General features: G+C 53.6%; 2 protein-coding genes across 2 annotated transcripts in view; both read left to right on the top strand.

Annotated features, from left to right (window-relative positions):
* Positions 1–380: 380 nt before the first annotated feature.
* DHRSX (dehydrogenase/reductase X-linked) overlaps positions 381–24,277 on the top strand; it is a 36,180-nt gene continuing 12,283 nt past the window's right edge. The window contains exons 1-3 of the mRNA XM_036311148.1: positions 381–562; positions 12,102–12,209; positions 14,815–14,883. Coding sequence (XP_036167041.1) covers positions 454–562; positions 12,102–12,209; positions 14,815–14,883 — 286 coding nt within the window. The 5' untranslated portion in view covers positions 381–453. The remainder of the gene's footprint in view (positions 563–12,101; positions 12,210–14,814; positions 14,884–24,277) is intronic.
* On the top strand, positions 432–8,347 carry ZBED1 (zinc finger BED-type containing 1). Its single transcript, XM_036311147.1, has 2 exons — positions 432–562; positions 5,635–8,347. The coding sequence occupies exon 2, from the start codon at positions 5,701–5,703 to the stop codon at positions 7,939–7,941; it is 2,241 nt and encodes a 746-aa protein (XP_036167040.1). The 5' UTR covers positions 432–562; positions 5,635–5,700; the 3' UTR covers positions 7,942–8,347.

The following is a 24,277-nucleotide window of genomic DNA, read 5'->3' as shown; positions in this document are numbered from 1 at the left end:
TGGTCCAGGCAGGAGGGGGCGTCCCGTAGTCCCGGGAGGGAGTCCTTGGCGAGGTGGATGGACTGGGTGGGTGGGGGTCTGGGCCGGGGGTTGGGGAGGCCCCTTGGTTTGGGCGGGATCCGCGCTGGGGACAGGAGTTCACTGAAGCAGAAGGTTAGGGGGAGGAGGGGGTGGTTGTCCTGTGATCCTAGTTGGGGGTGGGGGTTGTCTCTTTTCCCGGATTCGGGGAGTGGGGGTGCGTTTTGCGGGGACCCAGGCGGGGATCCTTGACGGGCAGGGGCAGACCCGTGGTTTAGGGGCGGGGCTGCCGGTCTGGGTCGCGGCCCTGGCGGGGCGGGGCGGGGCCGACGCGGGCCGGGGCGGGGCCTGGGCGGGTTCCCTCCGCCCTCCGGTGGGTCGGTCCCGGGCGGCCCAGGCCCCGGCGTGCGGCGCGGAAACGGAGGCCGGGCGGCCATGTCGCCTTTGTCTGCAGCGCGCGCGGCGCTGCGCGTCTACGCGGCGGGCGTGGCGGTGATGATGGCGCAGCTGCTGCGTCGCTGTCTCGGGGGCTTCACGGAGCCAGGTCAGCGGCCGGGGGGCGAGGGGGTGGCCGCGCGGAGCGGGGACAACCGGGGAGCGGCGGCCGCGTGGGCGACACCCGGCCGGGGCGTGGTCTTGGCCCCGCGTGACCTTGACTCCGGGGCGCGCCCGGGGAGGAGGGGCCGGGCCGAGCGCGAGCGCGCGCGCGCCTGGGGGTCGTGCGCCCTGGGGCCTCTCCAAACCCCGCGCGCGCGCGCCCTGGGCGCACAAGGTTCCAGCCCCGCGGATTCCCCCACCGCTGGGTGGGAGGCCTGGACTCCCCGAACCAGACCTCGAGCGGCGGCTGTCCGGTTCCATCGCGCCCCGCCTCCGCCCCTGGAACGGGGAAGGGGCGCGCGGCCCGGAGTCGTGGTCTCCAGCCCGGATGGCGTCGGACCGGCCTAGCGCGCGCGGGGCCCAGCGGCGGGTGTCCCGCAGGGATGGGAGGGAGGGCTTTTCGGTTCAGGGGCAACTTTGTTTCTCTGCAGTTTGGGAGGCACCGAGCCATCCGTTCTTGCAACTCGCGTGGGTCCGGGCGCGCGCACGTGGGGTGGGCGGGGCTGGGCACCTGCACCGGGACCTGGTGCAGGTGCCGTTAGTTCTGTGTCTTAAAACCCAGAAATCTTGCCAGCGGGTGGGCTGGGCGTCATCTTACTCTCTAAGCCAGGGGTGGCCAGCGTGGGGCGCACGCCCCTCAGGGGGTCAATTTGATTTCTTTCTAAAATGTATATTTATTTTATTTTTTAAATAGTTTTATTGCTTAACGTATGACAAAGAGTATTACAGATGTCACCTTTTTTTTTTTTTTTCCCCCTCCCCTGACAATCCCCTGGCCGCCCCGACCCTAAACTATATTTTTATTGATTTCAGAGAGAAAGGGGGAGAGAGGGAGAGAAACATCCATGATGAGAGAGATTCATGGATCCGCTGCCTCCTGCACGCCCCCGACTGGGGGTCGAGCCCGCAACCCGGGCCTGTGTCCTCGACCAGAATCGAACCCGGGACCCTTCAGTCTGCAGGCGGACGCTCTATCCACTGAGCCACACCGGCCGGGGCCAATTTGATTTTTAAGGGGGAATAATTCGAGAATGAATTATGAACAGTGAGTTTTTTGCATTTCTTAGGGTCCTAGGGGGGACCCCCTATACAGTATATAAACATATCGTGTGACGTATTCATGCATTTCAGTTCTTTATTCTGTGTTTTGAAACTTTATTGGATATTTTTTCCTGTCCCTTCATATTATTATTATTTTTAAACATATTTTATTGATTATTTTACAGAGAGGAAGGGAGAGGGATTGAGAGTGAGAAACATCGATGAGAGAAAAACATCGATCAGCTGCCTCCTGCACGCCCCCCACTGGGGATGCGCCCGAAACCCAGGTACATGCCCTTGACCGGAATCGAACCCGGGACCCTTCAGTCCGCAGGCCGACGCTCTATCCACTGAGCCACACCGGTCAGGGCAGTGGTTCCCAACCTTCCTAAGGCCGTGACCCTTGAATACAGCTCCCCATGCTGTGGGGACCCCCGACCATAACATTATTCTCGTGGCTGCGTCATCGCTGTCATGTGGCTGCTGTTATGAATCGTCATGGAAACATCTGATCTGCAGGATGGATTTTCATGGTGACACATCGAACACCATGAAAGCTCAGTGATCAATCACAAAAACAATATGTGATTATCGGTGTGTTTTCCGACGGTCTGAGGCGACCCCTGGGAAAGGGGCATTCGACCCCCAGAGGGGCCCGCGACCCACAGGTTGAGAACCGCTGTTTCAGGGGGGACAGCAACTCTATTGGGAAACAGGTGCGGCTGGTTCCTCCCGGGCCTGAGGCCAGCGCTGTATTTCCTGGGTCATTTCAGCTTTCCTGCTTCCCCATTCCGGGTCCCCCACCCCCTTCCTATCCCCCCAGCCCCCTCCCTCCCCTCCCCCCAGCATTGCCTGGAACTTACCAGCTTGGCAGTGGGAGACGCATGGCCAATAGCCTGCATTATTGTGCAAATGCTTTCCAACCCCCTCTCTTTCCCCATAGAAGGGTGGGTGTGTCCGGCCGCTCTGCACAGAAGTAAATATTTTGTTTTCTTTCTTTTTTTAAAAAAAAAAAAATATTTTATTGATTTTTTACAGAGAGGAAGGGAGAGTTAGAAGCATCAATGATTGAGAAACATCGATCAGCTGCCTCCTGCTCACCCCCCACTGGGGATGTGCCCGCAACCCAGGTCCATGCCCTTGGCTGGATTCGAACCCGGGACCCTTCAGTCCCCAGGCCGGCGCTCTATCCACTGAGCCACACCAGCCGGGCCAGATGGACGTCATTTTAGAAACTGGACGGGGACCGTCTCTTCGGGCTGCCAGTGGCTTCCTGCCCGGTCCCTTTTCACCTCGTTCCCGTTTGCCTGGCTTGGATGTCATTTTGGAGGAGGAACCTTTGACCTTTGCCCTGGGCGGCGAGCTAATCATTGACCAAGAGGACCCGTTAGCCATTTCAATTTTGGGGTGAGAACCTGGAATTAGAGGGAGACCCGTAGCTATGACGCCCACTGACCACCAGGGCGCAGACACTCCGACCGGTAGCTATGACGCGCACTGACCGCCAGGGCGCAGGCGCTCAACGCATAAATATATAAAGGGTGTCCCAAAATTCACGCAAGAAGTAATTCTGATAGAAAACACAGGTTTAGCATTAAAAATTGTAAATTTTTTATTGATTCATAAAGCAGACAGGCTAGGGTTATGGATGGAATAGCACATCGGGTCAATGGCCTCCACGGCTTTGCTGGCACCTACGCACTCTTTTGTGGAAATTGTCCACGACCGATATGCGGCTGCTCAGACGGTAACAGTTCACGGTGCTCGCTATCGCGACATGGTGACCCATTTACCCAACATCCTATTCCATACATAACCCTAGACTGTATACCTTATGAATCAATAAAAAATTTACAATTTTTAATGATAAACCTGTGTTTTCTATCAAAATTACTTCTTGCGTGAATTTTGGGACACCCTTTATTATTTTTATTTTTTTCCCTTTTATTGAATAAGATATTACAAATGTGAAGGGACACCCTTTATTTTTTTTTTAAAAAAAAGGGGGAGTCGTGGGGGGTGAGCCCAAGGGCCCTCCCGCAGTCGAGTGGATAAAAAAAAAGCCCCTGGTTTCAAACTCAAAGGCGCACACAAGCCAGATAAACAAGGTTTGCGTGTACGTGGCTGCAAAAAAATAACCCCAAAAGCTTCCATTTGCCTAGAAACCTAGGTTTATTCCCATAGAGACGTGCTGAGTACAAAGGGCTGAAATCAACGAGTCGTCGCGAACATAAAACAATAGAGCAATTGAATAAAAAATGAATGTGGCCCTGGCCGGTGTGGCTCAGTGGATAGAGCGTCGGCCTGTGGACTGAAGGGTCCCGGGTTCGATTCCGGTCAAGGGCATGGACCTTGGTTGCGGGCACATCCCCAGTGGGGGGTGTGCAGGAGGCAGCTGATCGATGTTTCTAACTCTCTATCCCTCTCCCTTCCTCTCTGTGAAAAATCAACAAAATATATTTAAAAAATAAATAAAAAATAAAAAATGAATGTGCCTTCCTGAACATGAACCCACCAGACACTGAGTAACAACACCAAATGAATGAGCGTCAGGCCCGTAAACCTGTTTTTCTCGTTCCCCCGAAATCGAGATATTTCCCGTTGCACACCCCAAGCAAGTCAGCCCGAGACCAAGGACGCGGCCGTGGGCCTCTAGAACATTCGCCGCTGGTATTTGTGGAGAGAAATGGTGCCCCTGGCGCGAGGGACATGAATTCCACACGACGAGAGTCATTGGCGAACGCTATAGTTCCTTACGAATAATTACGTCTAACAGGATAGTGTAAAAATTAAGGGACGAAATTGCTATTTATTACAACGTTCCCGACATACTGTCCTATTGGCCGGGCGCAGAAATATTCGTTGTTGTTGGCTGGCTGGCCGCGCCTTGGATGTGCTTGATCTGAACCGTGGAATACTATACAGCCCTGAAAAAGGTGGATCTCTTACCCTTTGAGTCAGCCCAGAGGGACCTGGAGAGCAGGATGCTGAGGGTCGGAGAGAGACACGTATCCCATGACCGCACTCATCGGTGGAAGCTAAGGGACCAAATAAACGGATGAACAAAATAGATCCAGAGACATGGAAACATGGAACAGAGTCCGGAACCTCAGAGGGAAGGCGGGGGAGGGTGGGTGGGAGGGTGGGAATAGCTCAACCAAAGACCTTGTGTGTATAGATGCGTCACCCATGGACACAGACAATGGGGGGGGGGGTGAATGCTTGGGGCAGGGAGGGGAGGGGCTGGAGGGATTAATGGGGGAGAGGGGAGAAAAGAGGGCAGATGTAATACTTTCAACAAAAAAGAATTTTTTAAAATTTATTTTTTATTGTTGATTTCGGAGAGGAAGGGAGAGGGGAGAATCATGGACCGGCTGCCTCCTGCACGCCCCCTACTGGGGATCGAGCCGGCAACCCAGGCACGTGCCCTCGACCGGAATCGAACCCGGGACCCTTCCGTCCTGAGGCCAACGCTGTATCCACTGAGCCACACCAGCCAGGGCTAAAAGAATTATTTAAAAAAAAAATTAGCTCTAACCAGTGTGGCTCAGTGGATAGCGCGTCGGCCTGCGGACTGAAGGGTCCCGGGTTCGATTCCAGTCAAGGGCATGTACCTTGGTTGGGGGCACATCCCCAGTGGGGGGCGTGCAGGAGGCAGCTGATCGATGTTTCTAACTCTCTATCCCTCTCCCTTCCTCTCTGTAAAAAATCAATAAAATATATTTAAAAAATAAATAAATAAAAAGAAAATTAAACACGGGAATAAAAAATGCTGGCTATGCCCCAAATGACTTACTTTTTCTGTTTTTCTTTGTTTTTATTTAATTTAATTTTTTTGGTTCCCTGGCCTGGCCTCGAACCCGCGACCCTTCAGCCCACAGGCCGCCGCTCTATCCACCGCGCCACACCAGCCGGGGGCGAGGCCTGTCTCCGATACCTTTTCACTGTGTGTCTGTCTGTCTTGCCGCCTCTCACTAGGTCATCACGCCTGAGAGACTCGGCGGTGGCGGCCCCGGGGGCACCCAGCTCAGACCCGGAGAGACGATGGAGGCCAAAACCCCCCCGGACCCCAATGCGCACCCCTCGTCGTCATCATCATCATCATCGCCATCGTCGGACCTCAAGCTGGTGGCGCACCCGCGCGCCAAGAGCAAAGTCTGGAAATACTTCGGCTTCGACACGGACGCGGCGGGCTGCATCCTCCAGTGGAAAAAAATCTACTGCCGCATCTGCCGGGCCCAGATCGCCTATTCGGGCAACACCTCGAACCTTTCCTATCACCTGGAGAAGAACCACGCGGAGGAGTTCTGCGAGCTGGTCAAGAGCAACACGGAGCAGATGCGCGAGGCCTTCGCCACCGCCTTCTCCAAGCTCAAGCCGCCGCCGGACACAGCGGGGGCGACGGCACAGCAGCAGCTGACGGCGCAGGACACCAGGCAGCAGGAGCTGACGGCGGCCGTCTTGGGGCTCATCTGCGAGGGGCTGTACCCCGCATCCATCGTGGAGGAGCCCACGTTCCGCGCGCTCCTGCGGGCGGCCGACCCCTGGTACGAGCTGCCCGGGAGGAAATTCTTCAGCAAAGCCATCCCCGTGCGCTACGGAGCTGTCCGGGACGCGGTGCTGAAAGACCTCTCCAAGGCCCCCTGGTGCGCCATCACCTTGGAACACTGGAGAAGCCACCAGCAGAACCGGAACTACGTCACGCTGAACGCCCACTTTCTCAGCCTCGGCGGAGGCGCAGGGGGAGGCGGCGGCGCGCCCCCCAAAGGCCCGTCCCCCGGACCCCCTGGGGTCCACGGTTACGGCTCCCGCTGCCTCAAGACGTTCGAGGTCCCGGATGAAAACGCCGCGGAGACCATGACGCGCGTCCTCTACGAAGCCTTCATCGACTGGGGCGTGGGCGCCAAGGTGTCCGCGGCCACCACCGACGGCGGGAAGGACGTGGCCAAAGCCTGCGCGCTCCTCGACGTGCCCGTGCACCTCCGCTGCCTGGGGTGCGCGTTCGACGCCGCCATCCAGCGCGCGTTGCAGCTGCCCAAGCTGCGCGCGCTGCTGGCGCGGTGCCGGCGGCTCGTGGAGTATTTCCAACAGTCGCCCGTGGCCAGGTACCTGCTGTTGGAGAAGCAGAAGCAGCAGCAGCAGCCGCAGCAGCCGCACTGCATGCTGGTAAGCGACCGCGTCGCCTGGTGGGGCGCCACGCTGGCCATGCTGACGCGCCTCAGGGAGCAGCAGTTCGCCGTGGCCGCGGTGCTGGTGGAAGACAGCAACAGCCACCACCTCATGCTGGACGCGGCCGAGTGGGCCGGCATCGAGGCGCTCGCGGGCCTCCTGCAGCCCTTCAAGCAGGTGGCCGACATGCTCTGCGCCTCCCGGTACCCCACCATCAGCATGGTCAAGCCTCTCTTGCACATGCTGCTCAACACCACGCTCAGCGCCCGAGAGCTGGACTCCAAGGAGGTCAGCATGGCCAAGGAGCTCATCGCCCAGGAGCTGGCGCGCACCTACCAGGAGGCGCCCGATGTGGACATGTTCCTCAACGTCGCCACCTTCTTGGACCCGCGCTACAAGAAGCTCCCGTTCCTGTCCGCCTTGGAGAGGCAGCAGGTGGAGAGCCGCGTGTTGGAGGAAGCCAAGGGCCTCCTGGAAAAGATGAAGGAAGGCGGGCATCAGGGCGCGGAGGAGCAGCTGTACGGGTCGCCCGAGGAGCCCCCTGAAAAGAAACCCGCGCCCCCGTGCGCCACAGCCCCGAGCGCCCCGCCTCCGTGCGCCATGCCTCCGTGCGCCATGACGCAGCCGCCGCCGCCGCCCTCCAGCGTCATCAACAACATGTTGGCGGAGATTTTCTGCCCGCAGGCGGGGGCCGCGGAGGACCAGGAGGAGAGGCACGCGCAGGTGCTGGAGGAACTAAGCAACTTCAAGTCGCAGAAGGTCTTGGGGCTCGACGAGGACCCCCTGAAGTGGTGGTGCGAGCGCCAGGCGCTGTTCCCGGTGCTGCCCAAGGTCCTGCAGAAATACTGGTGCGTCGCGCCCACGTGCGCGCCCCCGGAGCACCTCTTCGGACCCGCGGCCGCCGTGGTGCGCGCCAAGCGGAACCGCCTGGCCCCCGCGCGCGTGGACGAGCAGGTGTTTCTGTACGAGAACGCGCGTGGCAGTGGCGGCGGGGCGGAGCCGGAGCCCGAGGAGGAGGACGAGGGGGAGTGGGGGCTGGACCACGAGCCGGTGGTGACGTTTGGGGATGCGGTGAACAGCGGGTTCTTTGGGGGCCGTGACAGCGGCTTGGTGTAGCCACAGGGGAACGGAGGGGAGGCGGTATTGGGGGGTCACGCTTTGATATAAATACAGACTCCCTCTCCCCCCAAAGCCGGCTGGCGTGGCTCAAGCATTGAGCCAGGAACCCAGGGGTCCCCAGTTCCATTCCCGGTTAAGGGCGCATGGCCTGGTTGTGCGCTCCATCCCCAGTGGGGGGCGTGTGGGAGGCAGCCGGCCCATGATTCTCTCTCCTCATGGATGTTTCTCTCTCTCTCTCTCTCCCCCTCTCCCTTCCTCTGTGAAATCAATAAAAATATTTAAACAAAACAAGACGGTATACAGATGATGTGTCCTGGGACTGTGCCTCTAAAACCTGAATAATTTTCTTGGCCAGTGTCACCCCCAATACGTTCAATAAAATGGAAAAGGATTTTTGAAAGTATATCTGATCCCGGCCAGGGTGGCTCAGTGGTTGAGCGTCGACCTAGGAACCAGGAGGTCAGGGTTCGATTCCCGGTCAAGGGCACAGGCCCGGGGTTCCGGGCTCCATCCCCAGCAGGGGGCGTGCAGGAGGCAGCCGATCCATGATTCTCTCATCATTAATATTCTATCTCTGCCTCCCTTCCTCTCTGAAATCAATAAAAAATATATAATTTTTTTTTAAAATAAAAGGAAATGTGATGAGGAAAGATGGGGTTTCTGGGGTGCGCGTTCGGCACGACAAGAATTTTCTGTGGCATCCACTCGAGTTTCAGCAAAAGGGGCCTAACAGAGACCTGTTCCCAGGGTCCACTTTGAAGTTGTCCATCTGCAGCCGGCCCAACGGAACCGGGAAGGGAGGTCCCACTTTCGGTTCAAGGAACCCAAACGCGCACAAGTCACGGCCTTCCGTGCGGGGAGAGTCTGGCGGAAATCTGAGAAACACGGCACCCATGGGCGGAGGCTGATGAAACCAGGCTGCTCCCTAAGCCCGAACCCTGAATCTAAACCCTAACCCTCTATCTGAACCCTAAATCTAAACCCTAAACCCAACCCTAACCCTAAACCTAACCCTGATCTAAATCCTAAACCCTAGCCCTGACCCAAACCCTGAACCTACCCAAACCCTAAACCCAACCCGAAAACCGAACCCAAACCCTAAAACCGAACCCAAACCCTAACCCAGTGATGGCGAACCTTTTGAGCTCGGCAATGTCAGCGTTTGGAAAAACCCTCACTTAACTCTGGTGCCGTGTCACATACAGAAATTTTTTGATCTTTGCAACCATAGTAAAACGAAGACTTATATTTCTGATGTTTATTTTATATATTTAAATGGCATTGAACCAAGAAAAATCGACCAAAAAAAAAAAAATGAGTTCGCGTGTCGCCTCTGGCACGTGTGTCATAGGTTCGCCATCACTGCCCTGAACCCAACCCGAAAACCTAACCCAAACCCTAAACCCAAACCTTAAACCCTAGCCCTAAATCCTAGCCCGAACCCAAACCCTAAACTTTAAACCTAACTCTAAATCCTAATCCTAAACCCTTACCCTAAACCTAACCCTAAACCTTAAACCTAACCCTAACCCTAAATCCTAACCCTAAACCTTTACCCTAACCCCAACCCAAACCATAAACCCTAAACCTAACCCTAAACTCTAGCCCTAATTCAAACCCTAAACCTTAAATCTAACCCTAAATCCTAATCCTAAGCCATAACCGAAATCCTAACCCTAAACCTTTACCCTAACCCAAACCATAAACCCTAAACCTAACCCTAAACCCTAGCCCTAACCCAAACCCTAAACTCTAGCCCTAATCCAAACCCTAAACCTTAAATCTAACCCTAAATCCTAAGCCATAACCGAAATCCTAACCCCTAACCCTTACCCTAACCCAAACCATAAACCCTAAACCTAACCCAAACCCTAGCACCCTAATCCTAACCCAAACCCTAAACCTAACCCTAAACTCTAGCCCTAATTCAAACCCTAAACCCTAATCCTAACCCTTAACCTTAAATCAAACCCTAAACCCTAACACGAAACCATACACTTTAAGCCTAACTCCAGCCCTAACCCTGAACCCTGAACCCTAGTCCTAACACGGAGGCTTGGAATTTCCCCGTTATGGTCTGGACACAGAACAAGGCTGTCCTCCCCAAAAAATTGGAGCTCCGCCCCCTTCCTTTTGCCTCACTCCGTACCCCCATATCCCCCCTCGTCCTGACCACTTATCTCTCTGAGTGTAACATCAGTGTCATTTCAACAATCCTATAGAGCAAAAGCCTAATAGGCTAAGTGTCCGGTCGTCCGTTCAACCAATCAAAGTGTAACATGCTAATGAGATGCTAAGACTGCTCAACCGCCTGCTGTGACGTGCAGTGACCACCAGGGGGCAGACAGTCGACCGGTCGACCAGTCGCTATGACGTGCACTGACCACCAGGGGGAAGACAGTCAACTGGTCGACCAGTCGCTATAACGTGCACTGACCACCAGGGGGCAGACAGTCGACGGGTCGACCAGTCGCTGTGACGTGCACTGACCACCAGGGGCAGACAGTCGAGTGGTCGACCAGTCGCTATGACGTGCACTGACCACCAGGGGGCAGACAGTCGAGTGGTCGACCAGTCGCTGTGACGTGCACTGACCACCAGGGGCAGACAGTCGACGGGTCGACCAGTGGCTGTGACGTGCACTGACCACCAGGGGGCAGACAGTCGACAGGTCGACCAGTCGCTGTGACGTGCACTGACCACCAGGGGACAGACAGTCGACGGGTCAACCAGTCGCTGTGACGTGCACTGACCACCAGGGGGCAGACTGTTGACTGGTCGTCGAGTCGCTGTGACGTGCACTCACCACCAGGGGGCAGACACTCCCACTAGTAGGTGAGCTTGCTGCCAGGCAAAGGGACCCCACCCGTGCACGAATTCGTGCACCGGGCCTCTATTGTCCTATAAAATGGAAAAAAAAAAATAAAAACATACGAAAAAAAAGCACCCCACGATATCCTATAAACGGAGACCTACTCAAAGGAACCCTTTCGAATTTGCTTTTTATTTTCATTTTGTATTTTTCCACTTGGTGCAGTTACCTTCAGGTTCATCCACGTTCTTGCTGGAACAATGTTCGCTGGCTTTCTTTGGAATAACGCCCGTATTAAGCCCCTGTAAGCGGATAAGATCTTTCTATGATGAATAAGGGTGCATTGATATTTTTTAATATATTTTTTTTATTGTCTAAAGTTTTAGATGGATTTTTTTTAAATATCTTTATAGCTCAACCGGCGCGGCTCAGTGGTTGAGCATCGAGCTATGAACCAGGAGTTTGGGGTTCGATTCCCGGTCAAGGGCACATGCCCGGGTTGAGGGCTCGATTCCCAGTAGGGGGCGTGCAGGAGGCAGCTGGTCCATGATTCTCTCTCATCATGGACGTTTCTATGTCTCCCTTCCTCTCTGAAATCAAAATATATATGTATATATGTATATGTATGTATGTATATATATATACACACACACATATATATATATATTTTTAAAGTGTGTATACATGTTTCTGGAATGCCCAGGTATATATTTCCTGCAAAGGTGTACCCAGGAGTCTCGCCCGTGCCAATAAACACTATACATTTATTTTTCCGGACTTTTGTGCGAATCTTTTGGGCGACAAATTCTAGCAGATTCTCCCAAAGACATAAGTACGGGCGGGATCAGACATTATCAGGGATATTTCTGCCAGATCTAATCACTCATAGTCATTGAAGGTATCATAGTCACGCCTCCCCAATTGCAAATAATATAATTGCAAAAAATATATATATATTTTTTTATTGATTTCAGAGAGGAAGGGAGACAGAGATAGAAATATTAATGATGAGAATCATGGATCGGCTGCCTCCTGCACGCCCCCTACTGGTTGGGGATCGAGTCCGCAAACCCGGGCCTGTGCCCTTGACCGGAAATCGAACCCGGGACCTCCTGGTTCATAGCTGGACGCTCACCACTGAGCCACACCAGCCAGGCACCAAAGATTCTTGATGTTTGCGATTCCGTGGCTTTGGAATGGGAGTCCAATCAGGACCCCAGGTAACGGACTGGGGCCGCCGTTGGCATCCTAGAACCACTGGGGGGGCTGCATCCTGACCCAGGCGTGTCCTCAACCCTTCAACCTCACTCTTATTTCATGTTGCTTCGTTCTTCCACTTTCACAGTCTTCCCCCGGCAACCCGGCCGCGTTGCCATAGTGACGGGAGGCACGGAGGGAATCGGCTTGGCGACCTGCAGGCGCCTGGCGCTCCTTGAAATGCACGTGATCATAGGTAAGGGCCTTGACACCGACTCATGCAAATCCTGTGGAATAAACGTCTAATAGGCTAAGTGTCCGGTCGGCCGGTCGGCCGGTCAACCAATCAAAGCGTAATATGCAAATGATATGCTAAGGCTGCTCAACTGCTTGCTGTGACGTGCACTGACCACCAGGGGGCAGACAGTCGACAGGTCAACCAGTCGCTATGACGTGCACTGACCACCAGGGGGCAGACAGTCAACGGGTCGACCAGTTGCTATGACGTGCACTGACCACCAGGGGCAGACTGTTGGCTGGTCGACCAGTCGCTGTGACGTGCACTGACCACCAGGGGGCAGACGGTCAACCGGTCGACCAGTCGCTGTGACGTGCACTGACCACCAGGGGGCAGACAGTCAACTGGTCGACCAGTCGCTGTGACGTGCACTGACCACCAGGGGCAGACAGTCAACTGGTCGACCAGTCGCTATGACGTGCACTGACCACCAGGGCCAGACAGTCAACTGGTCGACCAGTCGCTGTGACGTGCACTGACCACCAGGGGCAGACAGTCGACTGGTCGACCAGTTGCTGTGACGTGCACTGACCACCAGGGCCAGACAGTCGACTGGTCGACCAGTCGCTATGACGTGCACTGACCACCAGGGGGCAGACACTCGAACCTGCTCAGCACAGGAGCTGCCCCCTGGTGGTCAGTGCGCTTCCCACAAGGGAAGTGCCCCACAACCAGTAGCCGGGCTCATGGGGGGTGAGCCCAGTGGCAGTGGCAGGACAGAAATCGGACCCGGGACCCTTCAGTCTGCAGGCTGACGCTCTATCCACTGAGCCACACTGGCTAGGGCTTTTTTTTTTTTTTATCATTCTTAATAGATAATCCTATGTAATAAAAAGCTAATATGCACATTGTCCCCTCGACCAGGAGTTCGGCCAGGAGTTGGAACAGGGGGCGGGGCTGGCCAGCCAACCATCCCGGGCCCTCCCCATGGCCAGTCCCGCCCCCGATCGGACCCCTCCAGCCTGATTGGGCGGGCAAGCCAGACCCCACCTGTGCACGAATTCGTGCACCGGGCCTCTAGCCATGTAACGTTTAACCAGGAGTCAGTACCCTTTGCCTTGTATGGGCCAATAATGGGTATTTTTATCGGTCTGTGTGGCAATGGTCACCTTCGGCCTGAGAGCAGCAACAGCTCCCGAACCCAGTGGTTCTCAACCTGTGGGTGGTGACCCCTTTGGGGGTCGACTTGCCCTTTCACAGGGGTCGCCTGAGAACCTCAGAAAACACACCTATAATCGCATATTGTTTTTGTGATTGATTGCTGTGCTTTCGTGATATTCAATCTGTCACCATGGAAATCCATCCTGCAGATCAGATGTTTCCATGACGATTCGTAACAGCAGCCACATGACAGCGATGACGTAGCCACGAGAATAATGTTATGGTTGGGGGTCCCCACGGCATGGGGAGCTGTGTTCAGGGGTCGCGGCCTTAGGAAGGTTGAGAACCACTGATTTAGATAGATATATAGATATAGATAAAGATATAGATATAGATATAGATATAGATATAGATATAGATATAGATATAGATATAGATATAGATATAGATATAGATATAGATATAGATGATATAGATATAGATATAGATATAGATATAGATATAGATATAGATATAGATGATATAGATATAGATACAGATATAGATATAGATATAGATATAGATATAGATATAGATATAGATATAGATATAGATATAGATATAGATATAGATATAGATATATAGATATAGATATAGATATAGATATAGATATAGATATATAGATGATATAGATATAGATATAGATATAGGTGATATAGATATAGATATAGACAAATATATAGATATAGATATAGATTTAGATATAGATATAGATATAGATATAGATGATATAGTTATAGATATAGATACAGATATAGAGATATAGATGATATAGAGATAGAGATAGAGATAGAGATTTAGATATAGCTATAGCTATAGCTATAGATATAGATATAGATGATATAGATATAGTGATGAAGTAGCAACGGAAATAATTTTATGGTTGGGGGTCCCCACAGCATGAGGGGCTGTATTCAAGAGTCGTGGCCTTAGGAAGGTTGAGAACCGCTGCTCTAATCAATACTTTAACTCCAGCAGATGTCAGTTCAGATTTGGCTTCTAGTTTCGGGTCAAAGTCTTCTTATTTTTTTTTTTCTTTTTTGTTAATCTTCACCAGAAGATATTTTTTTTTATTCCCATTGCGATTTCAGATAGAACGGAAGGACAGGAGGGAGAGAGAGAGAGAGAGAGAGAGAGAGAGAGGCCCAGTGCACAAAATTCATGCACAGGTAGGGTCCCTAGACGCTGCCAGCTGCCGCCCGGAGCGCCTCCCTTCCCCCGGCCGCCTGCCGCCGCCGGCAAAATAAAATAGAATAAAAAATAATAAAAGAAAATAATAATAATAAAATAAATAAATAAATTACATACCATAAAATAAGTAAAAAAATACAACGAAATAATAATAACCTAAAATAATAAAATAAAGTAACAAAACGAATAAAATGGAAGGAGGTCGCTGACTGTTGCTTCTCTTCTCCGTCAGCCGGAAACGACGCCGCGAAAGGCCGCGAGGTCGCGAGGAAGATCAGAGAGGAGACCGGGAACCAGAAAGGTAGGGCTGGTGGCGATGGCCCCTCTCTGCGTCCTGTCCCCAGAGGACTGGCAGGCTGGCGGGCGCGGCCTGCAGGGGGCGCTGTGTCTCCTTCACGCGCTATTCTTTGGGGGATTTTTTTTTTTTACAAACTCTAAATGAATTAAAATCACACAAAATAAGATCGTTTTAAGAATAATTCACCCGCCCTCGCTCGCACACCTACCCAGGAAAGGAATGGGGGGTTTTTGGGAGGCTCATCTGTGGCTGTTTAAATAGTTTTCAGTGGCCCCAGCCCCCGCGCGTCCAACTCAAAGGCGAACACGGGGCCAGATAAACCAGGTTGACGTGTAAGAAAACGAAAGCTTTCGTTTTCACGGAAAACGTAGTTTTATTCCGATGGAGACCTGCTGAAGGCAAAGGGCTGAGATAAACGAGTCGTCGTGAACATGAAATAATAGAGCATTTTAATGAAAATTAATATATTTTCCTTGAACATGAACAAACCAGACGCTGAATAGCAACGTCAGTGAATAAACGTCACGCGAATAAACCTGCTTTTCTCATTCCCCGAAAGCGAGATATGTTCCGTTTCGCACACACAGCAGGTCAGTCCCAGACGAAGGACGCGGCCATCGGCTGCTAGGACATTCGCTGCCGGTATCAGTGGGGAGAGATGGTGCGCCTGCGCGTGAGGGAAATGAATGCCACGCGAAGAGAGGCCCTCAATTTTAAAAAATTAATCAATAAAATTGATTAAAATTGGTAAATTAAAATTTTATTTTGTTGATTTTAGAGGAGACTAGAAGGCAGTTGGAGAATGTTCTAGAAGGCGGTTGGAGAACATTCTAGAAGGCGGTTGGAGAACATTCTAGAAGGCGGTTGGAGAATGTTCTAGAAGGTGGTTGGAGAATGTTCTAGAAGGTGATTGTAGAATGTTCTAGAAAGCGATTGACGAATGTTCTAGAAGGCGGTTGACAAATGTTCTAGAAGGTTATTGTAGAATGTTCTAGAAGGTGGTTGACAAATGTTCTAGCAGGCAGTTGGAGATGTTCTAGAAGGCGGTTGGAGAATGTTCTAGAAGGCGGTTGGAGAATGTTCTAGAAGGAGGTTGGAGAATGTTCTAGAAGGCAGTTGGAGAATATTCTAGAAGGCGTTGTTTAAATGACTTGGGGGCTTCCGTTGTGCCTGTTGAGGTTCAGGTTTGGCTGCAGGAAGCGATGGATGAAATTTAGGGACGTGTCTTTGGCGGCGTTTGCTTTCTGGGGACGGAGACGGGCTGATATTTTTTTCCTTAGTTCTTGCCAGGGTGCTTTATTCTCTGACATTTGCAGCCAATGGACTTGCTAATGTATCACAGAATCAGAAAGTAAAATACAAAGCAAACCGCACACACACAAAAAGAACAAAAAATTCAAACGCTGCCCGGCTGGTGTGGCTCAGTGGTTAGCGTCGGCCGATGAACCAGGAGGTCCCGGGTTCGATTCCCGGTCAAGGGCACAGGCCCGAGTTGTGGGCTCGATCCCCAGTGGGGGGCGTGGAGGAGGCGGCCGGTCCTTGATTCTCTCTCTCTCGCTCTCTCTCCCCCCCCCGTTTCCTGTCTGACCTTCCCGGACTCCCCTTCTGCCCAATGGGGAGCCCAACCCCAGTCAGAGCCTGAAGTGGCCGCTTTGGGACCAGAAATAGGTCACCAGCGTCTTCTCCCAAAATCCCCGACTCAGCCTTCCGGGGGCCAAGGTTGACTCAGCACAAACCCTCGCTCTGCAAAGTGGGGCAGAGGGCGGGGCGAATCGGACGGAAAGATAACCCAGGCCCGGCCGGTGTGGCTCAGTGGTTGGGCGTCGACCCAGGAACCAGGAGGTCCCAGGTTCGATTCCCGGCCAAGGGCACAGGCCCGGGTTGCGGGCTCCATCCTCAACCAGTCGGGGGCGCGCAGGAGGCGGCCGGTCCGTGATTCTCTCTCATCATCGATGTTTCTCTCTCCCTTCCTCTCTGAAATCAATAAAAAATATATTTAAAAAAAAAAGAAAAATATTTTAAAATGCGGGGAGAGAAGCTTCCGATATCTTGATTCAACCCAATGTCTTATCCTACGTTGACTGTCATTGTCATGTCTGCATAGCACATATAGGTTGTCCCAAAATCCATGGGTACACACCTTATGAAAATACATATTTTTTTTATTGATTTCAGGGAGGAAGGGAGAGAGAAACATCCATGATGAGAGAGAATCATGGACCGGCCGCCTCCTGCACGGCCCCGACTGGTTAGGGATGGAGCCCGCAACCCGGGCCTGTGCCCTTGACCGGGAATCGAACCCGGACCTCCTGGTTCCTAGGTGGATGCTCAACCCCTGAGCCACACCATCCAGGGTGCCATTAACTGTTGCTTTCCCCCCCCCACACACACGGGCCAATGATCCCCCCCAGATGCAAATTAACACCATTGATTTTCATTTCATTTTTACTTTTATTTTTTTTTAATATATTTTATTGATTTTTTTTACAGAGAGGAAGGGAGAGGGACAGAGAGTCAGAAACATCGATGATGAGAGAGAAGCATCGATCAGCCGCCTCCTGCACGCCCCCCCACTGGGGATGTGCCCGCAACCCAGGTCCATGCCCTTGGCCGGGAATCGAACCCGGGACCCCTTCAGTCCGCAGGCCGGCGCTCTATCCACTGAGCCACCCCGGCCAGGGCTGGTTTTCATTTTAATAGAATCAGAAAACTTCAGTGATCATGACGCACAGGCCACGGTACCGTGTAGACGCTGGGAAGTGGCTGCGGGCTGTGTTGGGGGGACCCGTGTCGCCCCAAATCCACCAACATCTAAAAAAAAAAAAAATCCTCTGAAAACCTGGTTCTGTTTTCCCAGCGACGTGTCTCTTTGAGGCTGGATTGTCTCCAGCAAAAACAACAGATGGTGGCAGATCGGATGCAGACGTCGAACAAGGATCCTCTCATTTCTTTGGCTTTTTCTTTAAAATATATTCTTACTTGAGTCCAAAGAGGAAGGGGGACAGAGAAACATCCACGATGAGAGACAATCATGGACCGGCTGCCTCCTGCACGCCCCCGACTGGTTGGGCATGGAGCCCGAAACCCGGGCCTGTGCCCTTGACCGGGATTCGAACCCGGGACCTCCTGGTTCCTAGGTGGACGCTCAACCCCTGAGCCATGCCAGCCAGGGCGTAAAAAAAAAACATATATATTTATATTTTATTTCAGCAGCAACATTCAGGGACAGAAATGGCCCTGTCTTACGGTTTTGCAAACGCATGTTTTCAGAAAAGACGGCAGGATTCTTATCAGCGTCTTCATCCCACCTGTTGTTGGGGTTACAGAAAATCCACACTCGCAGACATGTCGCCGGGGAATGGGCTGCTATTTTCTTTTAAATATGTATTCCTGTAACAGGGTGATATGCTAATTAGACCGGACATCTTCCGGGCGTCCTTCCAGGCAAAGCCACGGTGGCGGGGGCTGAGGCAGAGGCGGTTAGGGGCGATCAGGCCGGCAGGGGAGGGCAGTTAGGGGCGATCAGGCCGGCAGGGGAGGGCGGTTAGGGGTGATCAGGCCGGCAGGGGAGGGCGGTTAGGGGCGATCAGGCCGGCAGGGGAGGGCAGTTAGGGGTGATCAGGCCAGCAGGGGAGGGCAGTTAGGGGCGATCAGGCCGGCAGGGGAGGGCGGTTAGGGGTGATCAGGCCGGCAGGGGAGGGCAGTTAGGGGTGATCAGGCCAACAGGGGAGGGCAGTTGGGGGCGATCAGGCCGGCAGGGGAGGGCAGTTAGGGGCGATCAGGCCAACAGGGGAGGGCAGTTAGGGGCGATCAGGCCCACAGGGGAGGGCAGTTAGGGGCGATCAGGCCGGCAGGGGAGGGCAGTTAGGGGTGATCAGGCCAACAGGGGAGGGCAGTTGGGGGCGATCAGGCCGGCAGGGGAGTGGCTAGTTGCCAACAGTCCCAGATTGGGAGAGGGATGTCCGACTGCCCGCAGTTGGACATCCCCCGAGGGGCCCCAGAATTCAGACGATGCAGGCTGGGCTGATGGACACCCCCACCCCAACCCCATGCATGAATTTCGTGCACCGGGCCTCTATTATTTTTATTGATTTCAGACAAAGAAAGGTAGAGAGAGAGAGAGAGGACAGAGAGAAACATCCACGATGAGAGAGAATCATGGATCGGCTCCCCCCTGCACGCCCCCTAGTGGAGGACCGTTTAGGTAGCTCTTCCTCGTCGGCCTGCAGACTTGAAGGGTCCCAGGTTCGAGTCCCGACCTCTTTGCCCTGTATCTTCTCTTCCCTCCGTCAGAACCCATCTGTCCAATGAGGTTTTTTTTAATTCTTTTCCACGGATGTTCGGCCTCTCGCTCTGAGAGACCCACGATGGCTCATCTGACCTGCCCTGCGTCCTGGCTAAGGGATTCTTCTGAGGCTGCAGACACTGACTCACAGTCACATGCAGGGCAAAGGCATTGCTCTTTGGCCATCGGCCCGCAGTTTCCAACTGTGTCTCTCTTTTTGAAAATGTTCTTCTGGCCCTGGCTGCTGTGGCTCAGTGGATAGAGCTTCGGCCTGCGGACTGAAGGGTCCCGGGTTCGATTCCAGGTCAAGGGCACAGGCCCGGGTCGCGGGTTCAATCCCCAGTCGGGGGCGTGCAGGAGGCGGCCGGTCCATGATTCTCTCTCATCGTGGACGTTTCTGTCTCTCTCCCTCTCCCTTCCTCTCTGAAATCAATAGAAAAATATTTAAAATTTTTTTTTTAATGTTTTTATGGATTTTAGAGAGGAAACGAGAATGGGGGAGAGAGAGAGAGTGAGAGAGAGAGAGAGAAGCATGAATGATGAGAGAGAATCATGGACCGGCCGCCTCCTGCACGCCCCCGACTGGGCATCGAGCCGGCCACCCTGGCCTGTGCCCTTGACCGGGAATCGAACCCGTGACCTCCTGGTTCGCAGGTCGACGCTCAACCCCTGAGCCAGGCCGGCCGGGCTGTTTGTATTTATTTATTTTTATTTATTTACTTTTTAATTTTTGCCCAGAATTTTATTTTATTTTTTTTCTGCCCGAAATAGCTGAGCCATCACGCGGAAGGTTGAAAATGGGCCACGCTCCCTCCTAACATTGAAGCCAGTGACCCTGGTGGCATTGACTGGCCGTCCCCTGGTTCTCATTTCTTTCTGCGTCGGCAATAAAAACCATCCTTTTCTCTCTTTCACGGCCAATATACCCTAGACGACATGACTGGGGCTGACAGCCGGCTGCCACAATGCTCTCCGCTGGTTGAAACACACACACACACACACAAAAAAAACAAAAAAACAAAAGAAAAACAGCCCTGGCCGGTGTAGCTCAGTGGTTAGAGCGTCGGCCTGCAGACTGAAGGGTCCCGGGTTCGATTCCAGGTCAAGGGCACGGACCTGGGTTACAGGCTCCTCCCTGGCCCGGGGGCCCTGGTCGGGGCGCGTGCAGGAGGCAACCCATCGATGTGTGTCTCTCACGCCCCACAACTGGGGATGGAGCCAGAAACCCGGGCGTGTGCCCTTGACCGGGAATCGAACCCGGGACCTCCTGGTTCACGGGGTGATGCTCATGGGTTGAGCCCCACCAGCCGGACGAATCCATTTTTTTTTTTTTTTTGAGCTGAGATTAGAGGAAGCGTCACCACGAGAGCGTGGATCATGGAACGGGCGCTTTGTCCCGGGGAGAGAAAATTAAGCCCTAATTGAAGGCAGAAGGAGACGCTCTGAGTCCACAGGCCTCTCTCTCCGTAATTAATTTCTGAAAGGAAGGAAATCTAAATGCCTTGCCCCCGGGTGAATAGCTCCATCATGATGTATGTTTTTCATTAGATTTTTTTTTTGCATTTTCTGGCTCTTCCTTTAAAAGGCCTGTCATTAAATTCATCAAAGCACTTCTTCAGCGTCTCATTGGTAATTATCGAGTCAGGAGAGGCCTGGTGCACGGATTCGGGCACCGGTGGGGTCCCTCGGCCTGGCCTGCGGGGATCGGGCCGAAACCGGCTCCCTGACATCCCCCGAGGGGTCCCGGATGGCGAGAGGGCGGTTCTCGGGGGAAGCACCCCGGAATCGGGATCCCTCCTCTGTGGTTCTGGGTGTGTCACCCGAGAACTACAGCTGCCAAGTCACCAAAGCTCAGCAGCTCCTGCGTTGTCTGCCCCCTGGTGGTCAGTGCAGTTCATAGCTTCCAGTTGGAGCATCTGCCCCCTGGTGGTCAGTGCGCGTCATAGCTACCAGTCGGAATGTCTGCCCCCTGGTGGTCAGTGAACGTCATAGCTACCGGTAAGAGTGTCTGCCCCCTGGTGGTCAGTGCGTGTCATAGCTACCGGTCGGAATGTCTGCCCCCTGGTGGTCAGTGCACGTCATAGCTACCAGTCGGAATGTCTGCCCCCTGGTGGTGAGTGCAGTTCATAGCTTCCAGTTGGAGCGTCTGCCCCCTGGTGGTCAGTGCGCGTCATAGCTACCAGTCGGAGTGCCTGCCCCCTGGTGGTCAGTGCAGTTCATAGCTTCCAGTTGGAGCGTCTGCCCCCTGGTGGTCAGTGCGCGTCATAGCTACCGGTCGGAATGTCTGCCCCCTGGTGGTCAGTGCAGTTCATAGCTTCCAGTTGGAGCGTCTGCCCCCTGGTGGTCAGTGCGCGTCATAGCTACCGGTCGGAATGTCTGCCCCCTGGTGGTCAGTGCGCGTCATAGCTACCAGTCGGAGCGTCTGCCCCCTGGTGGTCAGTGCGCATCATAGCCACTAGTCAGAGCATCTGTCCCCTGGTGGTCAGTGCACGTCATAGCTACCAGTCAGAGCGTCTGCCCCCTGGTGGTCAGTGCGCGTCATAGCGACCAGTCGGAGTGCCTGCCCCCTGGTGGTCAGTGCGCGTCATAGCTACCAGTCGGAGTGCCTGCCCCCTGGTGGTCAGTGTGTGTCATAGCTTCCAGTCAGAGTGTCTGCCCCCTGGTGGTCAGTGTGTGTCATAGCTACCGGTCAGAGTGTCTGCCCCCTGGTGGTCAGTGCACATCATAGCTACCGGTCGGAGTGTCTGCCCCCTGGTGGTCAGTGCACGTCATAGCTACCGGTCGGAGTGTCTGCCCCCTGGTGGTCAGTGTGTGTCATAGCTACCGGCCGGAGCGTCTGCCCCCTGGTGGTCAGTGCACATCATAGCTACCGGTCGGAGTGTCTGCCCCCTGGTGGTCAGTGCACGTCATAGCTACCGGTCGGAGTGTCTGCCCCCTGGTGGTCAGTGTGTGTCATAGCTACCGGTCGGAGTGTCTGCCCCCTGGTGGTCAGTGCGCGTCATAGCTACCAGTCAGAGCGTCTGCCCCCTGGTGGTCAGTGCACATCATAGCTACTGGCCGGAGTGTCTGCCCCCTGGTGGTCAGTGCACATCATAGCTACCGGTCGGAGTGTCTGCCCCCTGGTGGTCAGTGCGCGTCATAGCTACTCATCATACAGTCGAATGGGCTTAGGCGTTCATATACATAGATGCTCTGTTCCGTGCAGGAGCCAGACAGACTGTGCCAAGAAGACATGATAACCCGGCCGGCATGACTCAGCCGTTGAGCACTGACCTATGAACCAGCAGTTCAGGGTTCGATTCCCGTCAAGGGCACAGGCCCGGGTTGCAGGCTTGATCCCCAGTAGGGGGCGTGCAGGAGGCGGCCGGTCCATGATTCTCTCTCATCATGGATGTTTCTCTCTCTCCCCCTCTCCCTTCCTTTCTGAAACCAATAAAAATATATATTTAAACTAGAGACCTGGTGCAGGAATTCATGCACAGGTGGTGTCCAGCCTGCTCACCCCGATTGGGGCCGATTTAGGGGGCGTCTGGGGGACGGGCCTCTATGATTGGCCAGCGGGCCCCACCCCCGATCAGGTTGGGGAAGGCCTGGTCAAACTCCTGGTGGAACTCCCGGTCAAGGAGTCGATTTGCATATTAGCCTGTTATTATAAAGGATTTTTTAAAAAAATATTTTTATTGATTTCAAACAGGAAGGGAGGAGAGGGAGAGAGAAACATCCATGGTGAGAGAGAATCATGGATCGGCTGCCACTTGCACGCCCCCTACTGGGGACCGAGCCCACATCCTGGGCATGTGCCCTTGACTGGGAATCGAACCCGGGACCCTTCAGTCCGCAGGCCGACAGCTCTAACCACTGAGCCACACTGGCTAGGGCTTTATTAAATTTTTTTTAAATGTCAGATTCTCACCCCAAAGAGATCCAACTTGTATGAGCTCCCACCAGGCCCCCTGAAATCGGTCCGTACGTCGTATGGGAGGTGATTTCTCACCAAACCAGGTGGACCCTGTTGTGTAGAATCTCTGGCCGACGGGACAGGCTCCCCCCGTGGTGGCAGGTGAGTGTCCAGAACATTCCGGGGCCAAGCCCGCAGGTGGGACGGCTGTTCTGACCGGCCGGCCGGTGGGAGCCCCATGCACAGCTCATGGCCCCGGAGACACCCTCCTGGCCCCGGAGACACCCTCCTGGCCCCGGAGACACCCTCCTGGCCCCGGAGACACCCTCCTGGGAGTCTTATGTGAATCCACAGCCTCTAGCTCCTGAGTCATGTTCTCTGACTCACTCCCCGTGATGTCCTTGGGGAGAGCAGCTACCCGCCCATTTCCTTAGTTCCGAGAGCTGGTTGTAAAGGGTGTCCCCAAATTCACGCAAGAAGTCATTTTGATAGAAAACACAGGTTTATAATAAAAATTGTAATTTTTTTATTGATTCATCAAGTACATAGTCTAGGGTTTATGGATGGAACAGCACATCGGGTCCGTGGCCTCCACGGCTCTGCTGGCACATACACACTCTTTTGTTGAAATTTAACAGCCTTTGAACATGGGATATGTATATAGTGTATATATATAAAGGGTGTCCCAAAATTCACGAAAGAAGTCATTTTGATAGAAAACGCAGGTTTATAATGAAAAATTGTAAATTTTTTATTGATTCATAAAGCAGACAGTCTAGGGTTTATATATGAAATAGCACATTGGGTCCATGGCCTCCACGGCTCTGCTGGCACAGACGCAAACCCGCGGTCTTCATTGGTCTTCCCTGTCCCTGCTCCTGGGCCATCATTGGTCCTTGGTGATGCTGATCGAATCGAAGGGATTGACATCCAAGGGCAACAGATATTAGAATCTGATTCAATAAACCGAGTCCAATCAGGCTTTTATTTATTTTTTCGTTGTTGCTGTGAATGCTCATGCAGAATGCAAATCTTGCGTGAGTTTTCGGACAACCTATATTTCCCTGTGGAAGACCAATTGTTGTCTGACGCCTTCCTATCAGCATTCGGGGCCAGGGGATCCGAGAAGGGGTGTGTTTGAAGTTCCCTGTTGGCTGGACGAAGAATAGGGTACGGCCAGGCCGGCCTGGCTCAGAGGTTGAGCTTCGACCTAG

The sequence above is a fragment of the Myotis myotis genome, unplaced genomic scaffold (assembly GCF_014108235.1).
Source record: "Myotis myotis isolate mMyoMyo1 unplaced genomic scaffold, mMyoMyo1.p scaffold_m19_p_50, whole genome shotgun sequence".
NCBI lineage: Eukaryota > Metazoa > Chordata > Mammalia > Chiroptera > Vespertilionidae > Myotis > Myotis myotis.
Note: the sequence above shows the minus strand (reverse complement) of the source record. Positions and strands in the feature narration are given on the sequence as shown.

What these genes read in the sequence shown, in the direction of transcription:
- ZBED1 (XM_036311147.1), top strand. Translation starts at nt 5,701, where the DNA reads ATGGAGGCCAAAACCCCCCCGGACCCCAATGCGCACCCCTCGTCGTCA.